We start from the raw sequence: 13979 nt of genomic DNA on the forward strand, positions 1-13979 counted from the left end.
AGTATAGACTGATCTTACTGCAATTGACTGCTAAATACTAGTTAATTGTACCAAAACTGCCACATACTTAATTGAAACATTGTTGAAAAATAATTGGTTATATCTTAATAATAGCAGACTGATTAAAATTTGGTTGATTAAGATTTGGTCGTATAAATTCCTCCATTTTCATATTATTTTATTCACATGTCCTCTTTCATAACCTTCTTTCAACCTACCGCGTTTATGGTGTCAATGAACCCATGTGGTTCATTGATCCCACATGGGTTCATTGACCCCACATCTAAAAGTTTGACAACCTTAATTTCTTGAATATTGAGCGCATGGTGTAAGGTCGGACGGAAAAAATGCAAAAAAATATAAATCGGGTCGGATATGTTAGCCCGAATTACTGCTAGGCCAATTCTTCTATATATTAACCAGTGGATAAAACCGGTTATTTTGCAGTAGTAAACTCTATGGTTCTGGCAATAGGGCCGAAGTTATAGGCCCATCCGTTCTTACACCACCAGGCAAAAAAATAATGCTGTCAATTTATTTTGTTTCCTCTATTTAATCAGTCATTAAACGCTCACTATGACGTCTAGAGAAAGAAAATAAAATTCAATCATATAGAGCATTTTATTAATATCAATTATGTACTTGAATCATGTCCGTACTCTATCCACAAGCTGAGAAAAAAAAGATATCCAACATCATCTCAATCCACCTAAAAACATCCGAAACTTTGCCGAACTCACCTTGTTGTTAACGATGTGCTGATATTCCGTGAAACGAAAACGATTATCAGAGGGCCTACCGCGAACCACGTTCGACGTGTTTCTCCCCTATCACGCTTACGTATGAATTTACAAGTGCAACAGAGAGGCAACACGTCGAACGTGGTTCGCGGTAGGTTCGCAGGCCCGATTACGGGAAGTGTGGATGTAATGGGTGCTTAAATCCACACTTTATCAGTTGCCTACCGCGAAAACCGAAATTCGCAAATTGCGGGGATCTTTCTCATTTAGTCTCACTAAGACTTGTTTAGAGTCACAGAAAAAATGCCTGCAATTGACAAACTTCGATTTTCGCGGCTGTAGCCCTGGGCTACTGGGGATATTTGGTGAAACGGAAAAATACTCTCACACGGGCCCGACGCCGGGCCCGTTTGCATGTGAATGTAATTGGCCCTTTTAGCGAGATCGATACGATACGCATGATCGTGATCGGCAAAACGACACAAGTGTGGACCCAGCTCAACGTAGGTGTATGAGCCAGAGTAAAGTATATATACTAAAGTATATTGTTTGAGCAGTGTTTACCAAATCGGATCGTCTGTTACTAGTATTATATGGCAACACTTTACGTACGTCAATAAAAAAAGTTTATGTATCCGCCATTTCAATTTTGTCTCGCACGTACTACGTGCGTTAGTTGTTTTGGTGAGTGAAATTAATCGTAACTTTTCTTACTAATCCATCGAGTTTGTACAATTTAGTACTTCTTACACAATAGTTTTATTACAAGAAACTTATTAGCAGTGATATTTTGTTTGTATGCAGTGTAATCACTTAAAATATTTAACTGGCTCACGTTTAATCGTCCTATTATCTTTTCAGTCCTTAAATTTCTACGAAGTCCCTACACACTTCAAGATGGGTAGGGAGGACAAAGCGACCTGGAAGTCCAACTATTTCGTAAAGATTGTTGTAAGTATATTATTATCGCGCATGAGGAAATTTTAATCCTCTGCGAGGTGGTATTTAATGCTACATATTATTTGTTTTTAGCAACTCTTGGACGAGTACCCAAAATGTTTCATAGTGGGTGCCGACAACGTGGGCTCAAAGCAGATGCAGCAAATCCGTATGTCCTTGCGTGGACATAGCATCGTGCTGATGGGCAAGAACACCATGATGCGCAAGGCCATCCGTGGACACCTGGAGAACAACCCGGCGCTGGAGAAGCTGCTGCCGCACATCAAGGGCAACGTGGGCTTCGTGTTCACTCGTGGGGACCTCGTCGAGGTAAATAACCTTAATCTGCCGTTCTTGTGTTTAAGCCATGAATTGTATACTAATTATATTTTCTAAAAGGTGCGTGAGAAGCTGTTGGAGAACAAAGTGCGTGCTCTGGCTCGTCCCGGTGCTATCGCTCCACTGTCCGTTATTGTACCCGCGCACAACACTGGTCTTGGGCCCGAAAAGACATCTTTCTTCCAGGCCCTTTCCATCCCTACCAAGATTTCGAAGGGTGAGAATATATTAATTATTGTGTCAGGAAATGTCTGTCCTAATACCTGAGAGCTTAATATTTACTCTCTGGCTTCGCTTTCAGACTACAGTAAATTTTTCAAATTTATCCTAGTGTGGTTTTTGTATTTAAAAATTGCACTGGCATTTTGGACATACATGCCTAATTTATAAGAAAAAGTAATGTTGCATAACAATGGTGTACGTTGTTAAGTGTGTTCTACTTTCCATTACTATGATCCCATGTTTTTTTTTTATTCCGTTAATATTAAGAGTGTATTCCTGAGCATAAATTAAGTAACTTTCTCAAAGACACCAGTATTCTTTAACTCCATTTCATCAATATTTTATTTTTATCTGAATATGCCGCTGCGAGAGGGTACACTTGCATTAGGGCCTGTTTGCATATTGAATAGTGTTTTGTACGAGTTTATACACTACTAGACATAAATACTATAGGGACCGTGCACGTTGCCATCTTGTGGCCTGAATGGGGTTGGCCGGCCGAAGTATTAAACAGATGGCGCCATCATAGCTTGCCCTGTCAATCCCTAGAATTGTGTCAAATTCTTGTTTTTTTTTTTGGAATTTTGTGACATGGATTCCAGTACTTTAAGCCAAATCTCATAGAACAAAACTAGAGACAGGGGCAAGCTATGATGGTGCCATCTATGCAAACCTTTGACAGTTGCCAACCCCATTGGAACCATAAACATTTACATGTCACATATTTTCTTGTGCATAGTAGGTTCTGCCATCTTGTGGGCTACATCTGAACAATAAACATCATCACAACATTTCGGCCTCGTGCCAAAAATCTGACAGCTCCTGTGCTGCCTTCTACAGTTCATGCACGCTCCCTATCTCGGACAATCAATGTTCATAATTACATTGATATGTCACGATTTCAATTGTTTGATTGAGTTAAACGTAACGCCTGCCTTACAGCAATACTATATGCAACATTTAGTAACTTTTTATAAAATAAAAGAAAAAGTAATACGAAAATATTGAAAATTAACTATGCCATTTAATTTCCTTAAAAATACTTACCCATACCCCAAAATCAACAGAATTCAATAAAATATGGTACTCATATTTTTTTGATAATTAATAGATGGTGTCTTACAGATGACTGTGATGAATGTTACAGGTACTATTGAAATCATCAATGATGTGCATATTCTGAAGCCTGGTGACAAAGTGGGCGCGTCTGAAGCCACACTGCTTAACATGCTGAATATCTCTCCATTCTCATATGGTCTTGTAGTGAAACAGGTAACTATTATGCAGCCACCCAAAGCAATTGAGTCCAGTTTGTATCTTAATGACAGTCTGGAATTTGTCTTTGGTAAAGCATTTTGCATTTGACTTGTTTTGAGTAATCTATTCCTAGAAAAGATTTTTCAAGTCAAATGCACACAATTATTGCATATCCTCATGTAATTAAACTGAATGTTCCCATTGAGATTTTCTTTGTTTTATCTGAAATGGAAGTTTAATAATTTACAATACAGTCTGCTTAATAGGAATCTCATTTCAGGTATACGATTCGGGTACCATTTTCACACCAGCCATTCTTGACATCAAGCCGGAGGACCTTCGTGCCAGATTCCTGGAGGGAGTTGCTAATGTAGCCTCTCTTTCTCTGTCCATTGGCTACCCAACTATCGCCTCCGCACCACACTCCATTGCCAATGGGTTCAAGAACCTACTGGCTATTGCTGCTGTCACTGAAGTCGACTTCAAAGAGGCTACAACTATCAAGGAATTCATCAAGGTGAGCACAGATTTGATTCCTGTTAGTGATTTTTAATAATGAATAACATATCCATTATTTTCTAAACAAATATGGAACCAGTACTTTATTGTAGATGAAGTGTCATTTTCGTCATTTGTCTGTTCTAATACCAAGGAATTGTTAAAATTAATTCTTTGGCTTCGCTTTCAGACTACACGATTTCCTTCAAATTTATCCTAGTGTGATGAAAGCTTACTAGACATTGCACTGGCATTTTGCAGGAACAATTTTTCTATTATAATGACAAAAACGCTGATACAATGTTCTCACTTTTTCAGATGTTTTACCTAATACTATTTACAGATAAAAAACCTACTACAGTGAAATCTTGATAATCTGGCATGTCTGTATACCCAAAAAAAAAAAAAATATTTATTTCAGATTCATAAGATCCATATCTTTTTAGTCTCACTTAAACTCTGAATCCTATAAACTAAATGTTAGTAAATTTATAATAAAATTAAAACTATAATTCGGCATGAGTTGGGGTACAAATGCTCATTCTGTCCTAATTGGCTAATTTACTATGTGCACTTTACATTATCGTACTTCAATATCCTTATAGAGTCAGACAGCGAAGCGTTTGACATGTATCTGAGTCAGACCAAGCTAAGTTGGCAGCTATAGGCCACCCTGTGCAAGTAAAGTCCAAAAAATCCCACTAGTTACCATTAACTCGGTTTGGTGGTGAATTTTTTTCCCAGTAGTTACCACCAAAATTTGGTTAGAGTTTAATAGTAATAAAACAGTACAAATAGAGAGTGCTTTGATCAATAATTAATTAAAAGTCCAATTAATTATTAGTTCAATAGTTGATTAGTGTTTCAGTAAAATGCCTTAAAAATGATCAAAAAAATTAAAACCAGTGCGAAAAAATTTTGATTAGGTTAGGTTAGAAAAAATTTAAATTTAGATACAAATTAACGTTTGGATAAAATTATTATTTAAATTAGAATTTATTTCTCCAATACAATATTACAGTTCACTTAGAGAAATACAAGCAATCATATATATTAGAATAAATTTAAAAGTGGAAAAATGACTGTCCTGTGTGAGACTTGAACTCACGGCCTCTGGATAGCCTCTAGTTCAAAACTCACCCAGGACAATATTTTTTCCACTTTTAAATTTATTCTAAGCTTATTAGCATTGTTCACAGATGTTTCTGCTTGTTAAAAATTAATCATATATATTTAAGGTCCGACCGAGATCTCGGTCTCGGCATTCTCGGCCAAAAATCGGGCCGAGATTCTTGCCGAGACCGAGACTAGGCAATAAGTTATCATTAGTGGATTTGAATTTACCGCACACGAGTGCCCGTTTCTAAGCCACCCATTGGTGGCATCGCCCGCGTGATGTGACGTTTTTTGTGATTTTGATTGGTTTCGTACCCACATTTTAATCCAATTACTTATCAAATACGGTGTTGAGTTGGGATCGGATAGGCTCGGTTGCCAGTAATGACTTGAGGGCCTACCGCGAACCACGTTCGACGTGTTGCTTCTCTGTCGCACTTGTAAATTTGTGCGTAAGTGTGACAGGGAGGCAACACGTCGAACGTGGTTCGCGGTGGGCCATCTGTTCTTTGGTTCTTTTCGTTTTGTGGTTGTTGTTATTGCGGAAGAGTTAATAAATGAGTGTATAAGTATTGTTATGTAACTTAAATTAAATTTGGGTGTAAGATGACACTGGGTATTTTGATACTTAATATATTTTTATTTACGGGAAAAGGTAAGGTATAGTAGGTATGTACAAAACAATACCTGTGGCGGATTACTGTTGTGGAATATTGGACATAACTATAATTTTGATTATTGTTATTGTTCCTCTTTTTGTGCACATCCGTACTAGAAAAACTGGCCAAGTGCGTGTCGGGAAACGCATAATGGAGGGTTCCGTACCTTATTCATACAATACAAAAAGTCAGACAAGCAAAAGAGAGAATGTTCGTGGCACTTGCTTCGTTTTAATAAAAAGATATTCAAAATAATTTTCCTGAAAAAGTATATAAGTATTACAGCTTAATTATTTACCTTACTAAGATGCGACTTACATTACATAATACACCTTCGTTCCATATATCGTATAGTTTTCGAGTAAAAAAATGGTTGTGACATATGGACAGACGCTATAAGTTGCCATTTTGGCTACGGAACCATAAAAATACCATTTAATAGCGCTACGAATTGATCATGATAACTTTTTCTGATAAATCGTCGAATTTCGACTATTGAAACATTTTGATTGCAAAAAACGGTTTTTTTCGTCTATTTTATAAATTCTCGGTCTCGGCCGAGAATCCCATTGAATCTCGGTCTCGGTCTCGTTCTCGGCCGAGACAGAAAAAGCATTCTCGGTCGGACCTTATATATATTATTTACATAGTGCACGAATAGCATAAAATATATTCTAAAACAAAACAACTTATTTATTTCTGTAAGAAAAAAGTGGGTACATACGATACTGTATGAATTGGCAACTGGTAAGCCAAGTATAGTAAAGTGAAATTGATATCGCGCAAGCGCGGGCGGACCGGGCTGTCGTGCAGACCAGCGTAACGTGACCGAGACATTGATAAAGAGAGCGCGCCAGAGATACGCGTTTATACGAGGGCTGCTATTTATATACCCGGAAACCGGGATTACAATCTTCTTAAATAAATGAATATTATAGGACTTTATTACACAGGTTGACTAAGTCCCACAGTAAGCTCAATAAGGCTTGTGTTGAGGGTACTTAGACAACGATATATATAATATATAAATATTTATAAATACTTAAATACATAGAAAACACCCATGACTCAGGAACAAATATCCATGCTCATCACACGAATACATGCCCTTACCAGGATTTAAACCCGGGACCAGCAGCTTCGTAGGCAGGGTCACTACCCACTAGGCCAGACCGGTCGTCGTAATCTTAAATAGTATATTTGACCTCCATGGTATAATTTGAACTTTTTTAAGTACTGGCCGGTATATTTTTTCTTTCTAATTAACGCTAGTGTTTTGTTTTTGACGGGTTTTAAATGTCATCTCGCTGCAAGAATGGAACTCACTCGTGAAAATATTCGTGCTATGATTTATTATGATTTTCGGCGTGGTTTAACGCAACAACAGTGCATAGATCAACTAACTTCAACTTTTGGTGATGAAGCTCGTGAAAGTCAGAATGGCGGGTGTACCTAAATAAAAATAATTGTAAAGCATACCATATTTTTGTACCTAATTTGTACTATTTAGTACCTCCTTTAAAAAAAATTGTACCTCACGGTACTTAAAGTTATCACCAAAAAACAGGTCACCCGCCATTCTGACTGTCAGGACATGATTTACTGAGTTATAGCGTTTTTTCTTAAAAATTAAATCAATAACTTGAAAAATTATAACGCCTGCAAAATTGTAATAGCAAGCAAAATATTAAATGAGTAAAACTTGGAAAGCACAAATAAAATGACTCATATTATAATTGAATATGAAGGTACAAAAATTTGGCTTTTATAGAATTTATCAATAACCACGGAAACATAGCGTAATAAAGTACACCCGCCATTCTGACTGTCAGGATGGCGGGTGACCTGTTTTTTGGTGATAACACTGATAACTTTAAGTACCGTGAGGTACAATTTTTTTTAAAGGAGGTAGTAAATAGTACAAATTAGGTACAAAAATATGGTATAGTTTTCATTTTATTTTATTTAGGTACACCCGCCATTCTGACTCTCACTGAAGCTCCATCTAAAACTACTGTGTATCACTGGTTTAGTGAGTTCAATCGTGGACGTAGTATGCTTACGGACGAAGTTAAGGCAGGTCGCCCGAAATCGGTCGTTGTACCACAAAATATTGAGGCTGTGCGAAAACTTATAATGGACGACCGACATGTTACGTACCGCGAGATAGAGGCGACTCTGGGTATTTCTATGACTAGCATTAATAGCATATTACATGATCATTTAGCTGTAAAAAAAAATTGTCGGCGTTGAATACCGCACAACTTAACTAAGGAGCAAAAAAAGCTCGCGTCGAATGGTGCAATAAAAAGTTAAAAAAATATAACCGTGGTGACTCAAAGGCCGTTTATAACATCTATACAGGTGACGAATCCTGGATCTATGCATACGATCCCGAAACGAAGCAACAATCAACGGTATGGGTGTTTCAAAATGAGCCGAACCCAGTTACTCGTGCAAAAAGTACATTGAAACAAATGGTGGCCTGCTTCTTCGGTATTAATGGCCATGTAGCTAGTGATGGGTAGGACATCAATTTAAAATGAGTTTGTATGAGTACCTCATTCTCTAAAATGAGGTGTTACAATGTCTTACTTCAAATGAGGAGAGGTACTAGCAGTTTTGCAGCATCGACTATTCCATCAACTCAAAAACAGCCAAACTGATCATGTCCGCTATCGTTTTCATTTAATGTCTTTCTTAAGTTCTACTTCCACGATTTTTTTCATATTTTTTGGACCTATGGTTCAAAAATTAGAGGGGGGGGGGACACTTTTTTTCTTTCGGAGCGATTATCTCCGAATATATTCATTTTATCAAAAAATGCTTGTTGAATACCCCTATTAGTTTTGAAAGACCTTTCCAACAATACCCCACACTGTAGGGTTGAAGCAAAAAAAAAATCACCCCCACTTTACGTGTAGGGGAGGTACCCTCAAAAAAGTTAAATTTTTCGATTTCATTGTACGACTTTGTCGGCTTTATTGATTTATATACCCATGCCGAATTTCAGCTTTCTAGCATTAACGACCTCGGAGCAAAGCCTCGGACAGGACAGACAGACGGACATGGCGAAACTATAAGGGTTCCTAATTGACTACGGAACCCTAAAAAACCCTTATAAACCGCGAACAATTTGAATGAATGACACAACAGCCTTTAGGTTTTTTTAATAACGTTAGGTTTAGGTTGAACATTGACAACTGGTGATAACCCAAGGAAAAATCAGTCAATATTTGGCTAGTCAGACTCTATTATGAATTTAAAAATCGTCAGCCGATTGTATTACGGTGTTTCTAAATACAGCCTTTAGGTTTTTTTAATAACGTTAGGTTTAGGTTGAACATTGACAACTGGTGATAACCCAAGGAAAAATCAGTCGATATTTGGCTAGTCAGACTCTATTATGAATTTAAAAAATCGTCAGCCGATTGTATTACGGTGGAAAGATCGTCAGCTTAACTTTTAGGTATTCCTCCGTTTGGCTATGTGTTTCTAAATTGCGTTTATTTGCAGCAAACAAATAAACGCTTTATCTATCTCTCTAAATATGTCACAGATGAGAATGAAACTCAATGACTCATTGCCATTTGGGAATGGGAATAGCATTTTTTTTTTTACTTCCAAAAAGGTATTAAGTAAGGGTACCATTCTATTCCTTACATTTTATCCAAAATAAGATTGTTTAGCAATTATATATACAGAAACGCAATATTTTACCGACAATATCGCAATTTTTCTTTAACCTCTTTGCCACATTTGAAGGCGCTGTTAGCTAAATGGGCAACTAGTAAATGGTTTGAATGTTTTCAGGATCCCTCTAAGTTCGTAGCAGCAGCTGCTGCCGTCGCTCCGACCGCCGCGGCGGCGGGCGCCGCGCCCAAGGCCGAGGAGAAGAAGGTCGAGGAGGAGGAGCCCGAGAGCGACGACGACATGGGCTTCGGCCTCTTCGACTAATCCGCTTAGGCCTCTTGTGCTCATTTGCACGCTTGAAGGAAGTCAACGCCGCCGGGTTAGACACTCAAATGGCGGCTGACACATCTCTCATTTGTGTGAATAAAGCCATTATGGATAACATTGTTTTTGTTTTCGTCCACTAAACAAATCCTTACAATAATGTCAACTTACTATTTTAACCCTTTAAATGCATGATTTTTTTCTTTTTAGTCCAAATTAATGTAAATGTGTACCTGGGTCATTCTAGTTCCAAGTTCAGACAATAATTTTAGTTACTAAATGGGCCAGGGCAGGAGACAATATGGGGGACAAAATTTGCTTTGGTCTTTTTTCTGAAAAAGGTAAAATCAAAGGGCTCTAACAATTATAGCACAATCGGATTAAGACCAAACTCGAAATCTCTGGAACAGTCATGAAATTTGGTATGTAAATAAATTAAAGGACCCTTTCTCATGCCCGGTGTGGGCATGAAAAATTTTGACATTGGGGACCTCGAGGAATCGCAGCCATCTTGGAAAATGTGTACCATCCAGGAAAAAATCTTGTTTTAATCTTAAATCTACGTTCTTTATTAAATTATCCTGTAAATTAAATAGTGCTCGCTAGTCTTCAAAGTGTTATGTAAGTGAGTTTTGTAAAGAGAGAAAGAATATTCTTTAGGAGATAATAAATGTCTTAAACCATAAAAATACTTGCTGAACCCAGGTTTAGCGCTTATGCCCGTTCAGGGGATATTTGAAAGAAAATGAATTCCACTAACTATACATTTGTACACGATCTACCCCACTATCAATATATTTTACTTGACTGCGACTTAACCAGAAAGTAGGGTTATGGGTATGGGTTTAAGTACTGATGAATGATGATTCAGTACACCCTGTAGCTTAGGATACTGGACCGATTTCTTTAAATGACGTATCGGTAGATTCCTCTTGTCCTTTACAACCTATTTTCAACTTGTTCTATTGAGGGAAAGTCAACGAGAAAAGGTTGGTAGTGCCGTTGACCTTCGCTTTGCTCGTCTTGTCGGGGGCACAGCCGCTTTGAGAGAGGACTCTGAATATTAAATCATATTTTTTTCTTTTAGCGCCTAAACTATTGAGCGGATTTCAATAAAATAGACATCAGTAGATCCACAATTAGTACAGTCGGCGTCAAATACTTTGTAGCAGTCAGTGGCCAAATGGTTCGGTACACCATATATTTAGTATGGTGTACCGAACTATTTGGGTACTTTGGTTCCGAAATATATGGTGTACCGAACTATTTGGCTACTTTGGTTGCTACAAAGTATTTGACGCTGACTGTACACAAGTGCTATGGAAACAAAGTTACAAAAATCAACGTGTGCTACTCTGCAGCGGCGCCACCACCATAAAAATTAATGAATTATATGATGAAATGATGTATCTAAAAGGTACATCATATACCTTTAATGTTTGTGGCTGTATCAGAACTAGGAAGCTAAATAATACGCATTGAAAGTGGCGCAGTGGCGGATTAACCGAACAGCAGAAAAAGCATATGCTAAGGGCCCCCCGCGCACCGACCCTGACCATGCGATGCGACTGGCCAAGTTCAAGTAGAACTCGCACTCCGCGGATCCTGTACTATCACATTTTATTTACAATGTATTTGTTTCGTAAGTCGGTAACAATATTTATCAATTATTATTATTTGTTATTATCCTGTCAATTTTAGGCTTACGCAATGACCAAGAGCAGACTTTAGCATATAACCGAAGGTGCAGAGTGTATGGCTAAGCTGTAGGAAACAGCAGAGCTCGGAAATGAACAAAAAATACTGTGTTAAAAAAACATATTAGTGAAAAGCAAGGAAGGATGATTTATTTATTATTTCAAATAACAAATTGCACCTTACAGCTAATGCCTAATGCTGATCAGCTTTGAACCCGTAGTAGGCCAAAGGACGCGCTCCTCTACGGCTGGCCGGACGCCCGAAATATGCAGAGTTGCTGCAAAACCGTTATAAAAAGAAAACAGCGGGGCCCCTATGCAGGGCTTTGCATTCGCGTAGGCCGGATGTAAAGCCCTGCGTAGGGCCCGATACGATACCCAAAGTATCCCAGCAAGTCGTACTTTCAAGCAAGAACTAAGACCGAGCAGCAGGCGAGCCGAAATCTAAAAATTCGCATACTCGTAGGTACTAGGGAAAAATCGGTGACAATACAATATTATCGACCTGATCTGATGATGAAAACCGAAGGTAAGGAGGAAACCTATATAGAAGATAGGAAATGTGATAAGATAACACAACTTCATTAAGATTAGACTCTTTTAAAATAGCTAAAAAAATGGCGATTGGGAGGAGTGCGGCGCGTCTTCGTGGATGACACGAACTGCAAGAGAAAAAAAAACATTTCTTGTGTAGGGGCTCCATTAATTTTTCTTTTTATTTTATATTTATTATTGGTTGTTGTAGCTGTAATAGAAGTAGGTACATAAACCGATCATTTTCGCTATAGTTTTCATTTAAAGTATATATTAAGCTTTAGAGGGGGGGGACACATTTTTTTTTCTTTCGGAGCGATTATTTCCGAATTTTATACCTTTATAAAAAAAGGTTTTTTAAGAAGAAGTTATTCGTTTTGAAATATCTTATGCAACCATACGCCACACTGTAGGGTCAAAGCAAAAAAAAATCTAAGAAAAAACATTTTGTATGGGAGGTACCCAATTTTTTTTTATAAGTAGTTTTTATTTTACCGTTCTGTCGCAAAGCATGATTTATGTATCCATGCCAACTTACAGCTATCTAGCACTAACACTTACGGAGTAAATAACCCTCGGACAGACGGACATGGCGAAACTATAAGATACACTGCATAACTTGTTACAAACTAACCGAACACGAGTCTAAAAAAAACCGGCCAAGAGCATGTCGGGCCACGCTCAGTGTAGGGTTCCGTAGTTACTCTTCCGTCACAATAAGCTAAACTGGAGCTTAAAGTATACTAAATTGTTAACCAAGGGATGAAACGGTACCTTTCACCCGAGTTAAACAAATAGGCAAATTTGCATAATCAGTACCTAATTAAAGTAAGTCGTTTTACTATGAAGGGAAAACTTTTTGCGATAACTCAAAAACAGCTAAACTGATCATGTCCGCTATAGTTTTCATTTAATGTCTTTCTTAAGCTCTACTTCCACGATTTTTTTCATATTTTTTGGACCTATGGTTCAAAAGTTAGAGGGGGGGGGGACACATTTATTGTTTCTTTCGGAGCGATTATCTCCGAATATATTCACTTTATCAAAAAATGATTCTTGAAAACCCCTATTAGTTTTGAAAGACCTTTCCAACGACACCCCACACTCTAGGGTTGAAGCGAAAAAAATATTTCACCCCCACTTTACGTGTAGGGGAGGTACCCTAAAAAAAAATATTTTTTTAGATTTTATTGTACGACTTTGTCGGCTTTATTGATTTATATATCCATGCCAAATATCAGCATTCTAGCACTAACGACCACGGAGCAAAGCCTCGGACAGACAGACAGACGGACATGGCGAAACTATAAGGGTTCCTAGTTGACTACGGAACCCTAAAAAAAAGATATCGTAAAAATGTTGTGATGGTACTGAATCCTTGGGGTGCGAATCCGACTCGCACTTAATCTTTTTTTTTTCAAACCAGGGGGCCCCGCGCCTTCTTAATCCGCCCCTGAAGTGGTGCCGCTGGAGAGCATACTCTGTAGCGGCGCCACTTAGAATGTAATTGGCTATTGTTTTCCTATGGAAAATGTTGTACTACTGCCGTTTATTACGTACATACATACATATAATCACGCCTATTTCCCGAAGGGGTAGGCAGAGACCATAGATTTCCACTTGCTACGATCCTGACATACCTCTTTCGCTTCCTTCACTTTCATGACATTCCTCATACACGCTCGTCAGTTTAGGGTGCTCTTGACCTGGCCTTTCTTTCAGGATTTCCCCGATTTGATCAGAGAAAGTCCGCCGAGGTCTACCCCTTCCAGCTCCCTCTTCTACTTCTCCCTTATACACTCTCTTTGTTAACCTTCTTTCACTCATCCTTTCCACGTGTCCAAACCATCTCAACATACCTTTCTCAATTTTTGTCACTACATCTTCGTTCAGTCCACACTCTTCCCTTATCACACTGTTCCTACTTCTATCTTGTAATTTTACACCACACACACTTCTCAACGCTTTCATTTCCACTGCATTCACTTGACTCTGATGTTTCTTCTGCCATACCCAACTTT

The 13979-nt window shown here is 38.1% G+C and overlaps 1 protein-coding gene across 1 annotated transcript; it reads left to right on the forward strand.

The window, feature by feature from the left end:
* Positions 1-1295: 1295 nt before the first annotated feature.
* On the forward strand, positions 1296-9845 carry LOC133527786 (large ribosomal subunit protein uL10). Its single transcript, XM_061864957.1, has 7 exons — positions 1296-1424; positions 1602-1691; positions 1773-2009; positions 2079-2235; positions 3388-3512; positions 3778-4014; positions 9584-9845. Exons 2-7 carry the CDS (start codon positions 1638-1640, stop codon positions 9725-9727), a joined length of 954 nt encoding a protein of 317 aa, XP_061720941.1. The 5' UTR covers positions 1296-1424; positions 1602-1637; the 3' UTR covers positions 9728-9845.
* The last annotated feature ends 4134 nt before the right edge of the window (positions 9846-13979 follow it).

This window comes from Cydia pomonella, chromosome 1 (genome assembly GCF_033807575.1).
Source record: "Cydia pomonella isolate Wapato2018A chromosome 1, ilCydPomo1, whole genome shotgun sequence".
Classification (NCBI taxonomy): Eukaryota; Metazoa; Arthropoda; class Insecta; order Lepidoptera; family Tortricidae; genus Cydia; species Cydia pomonella.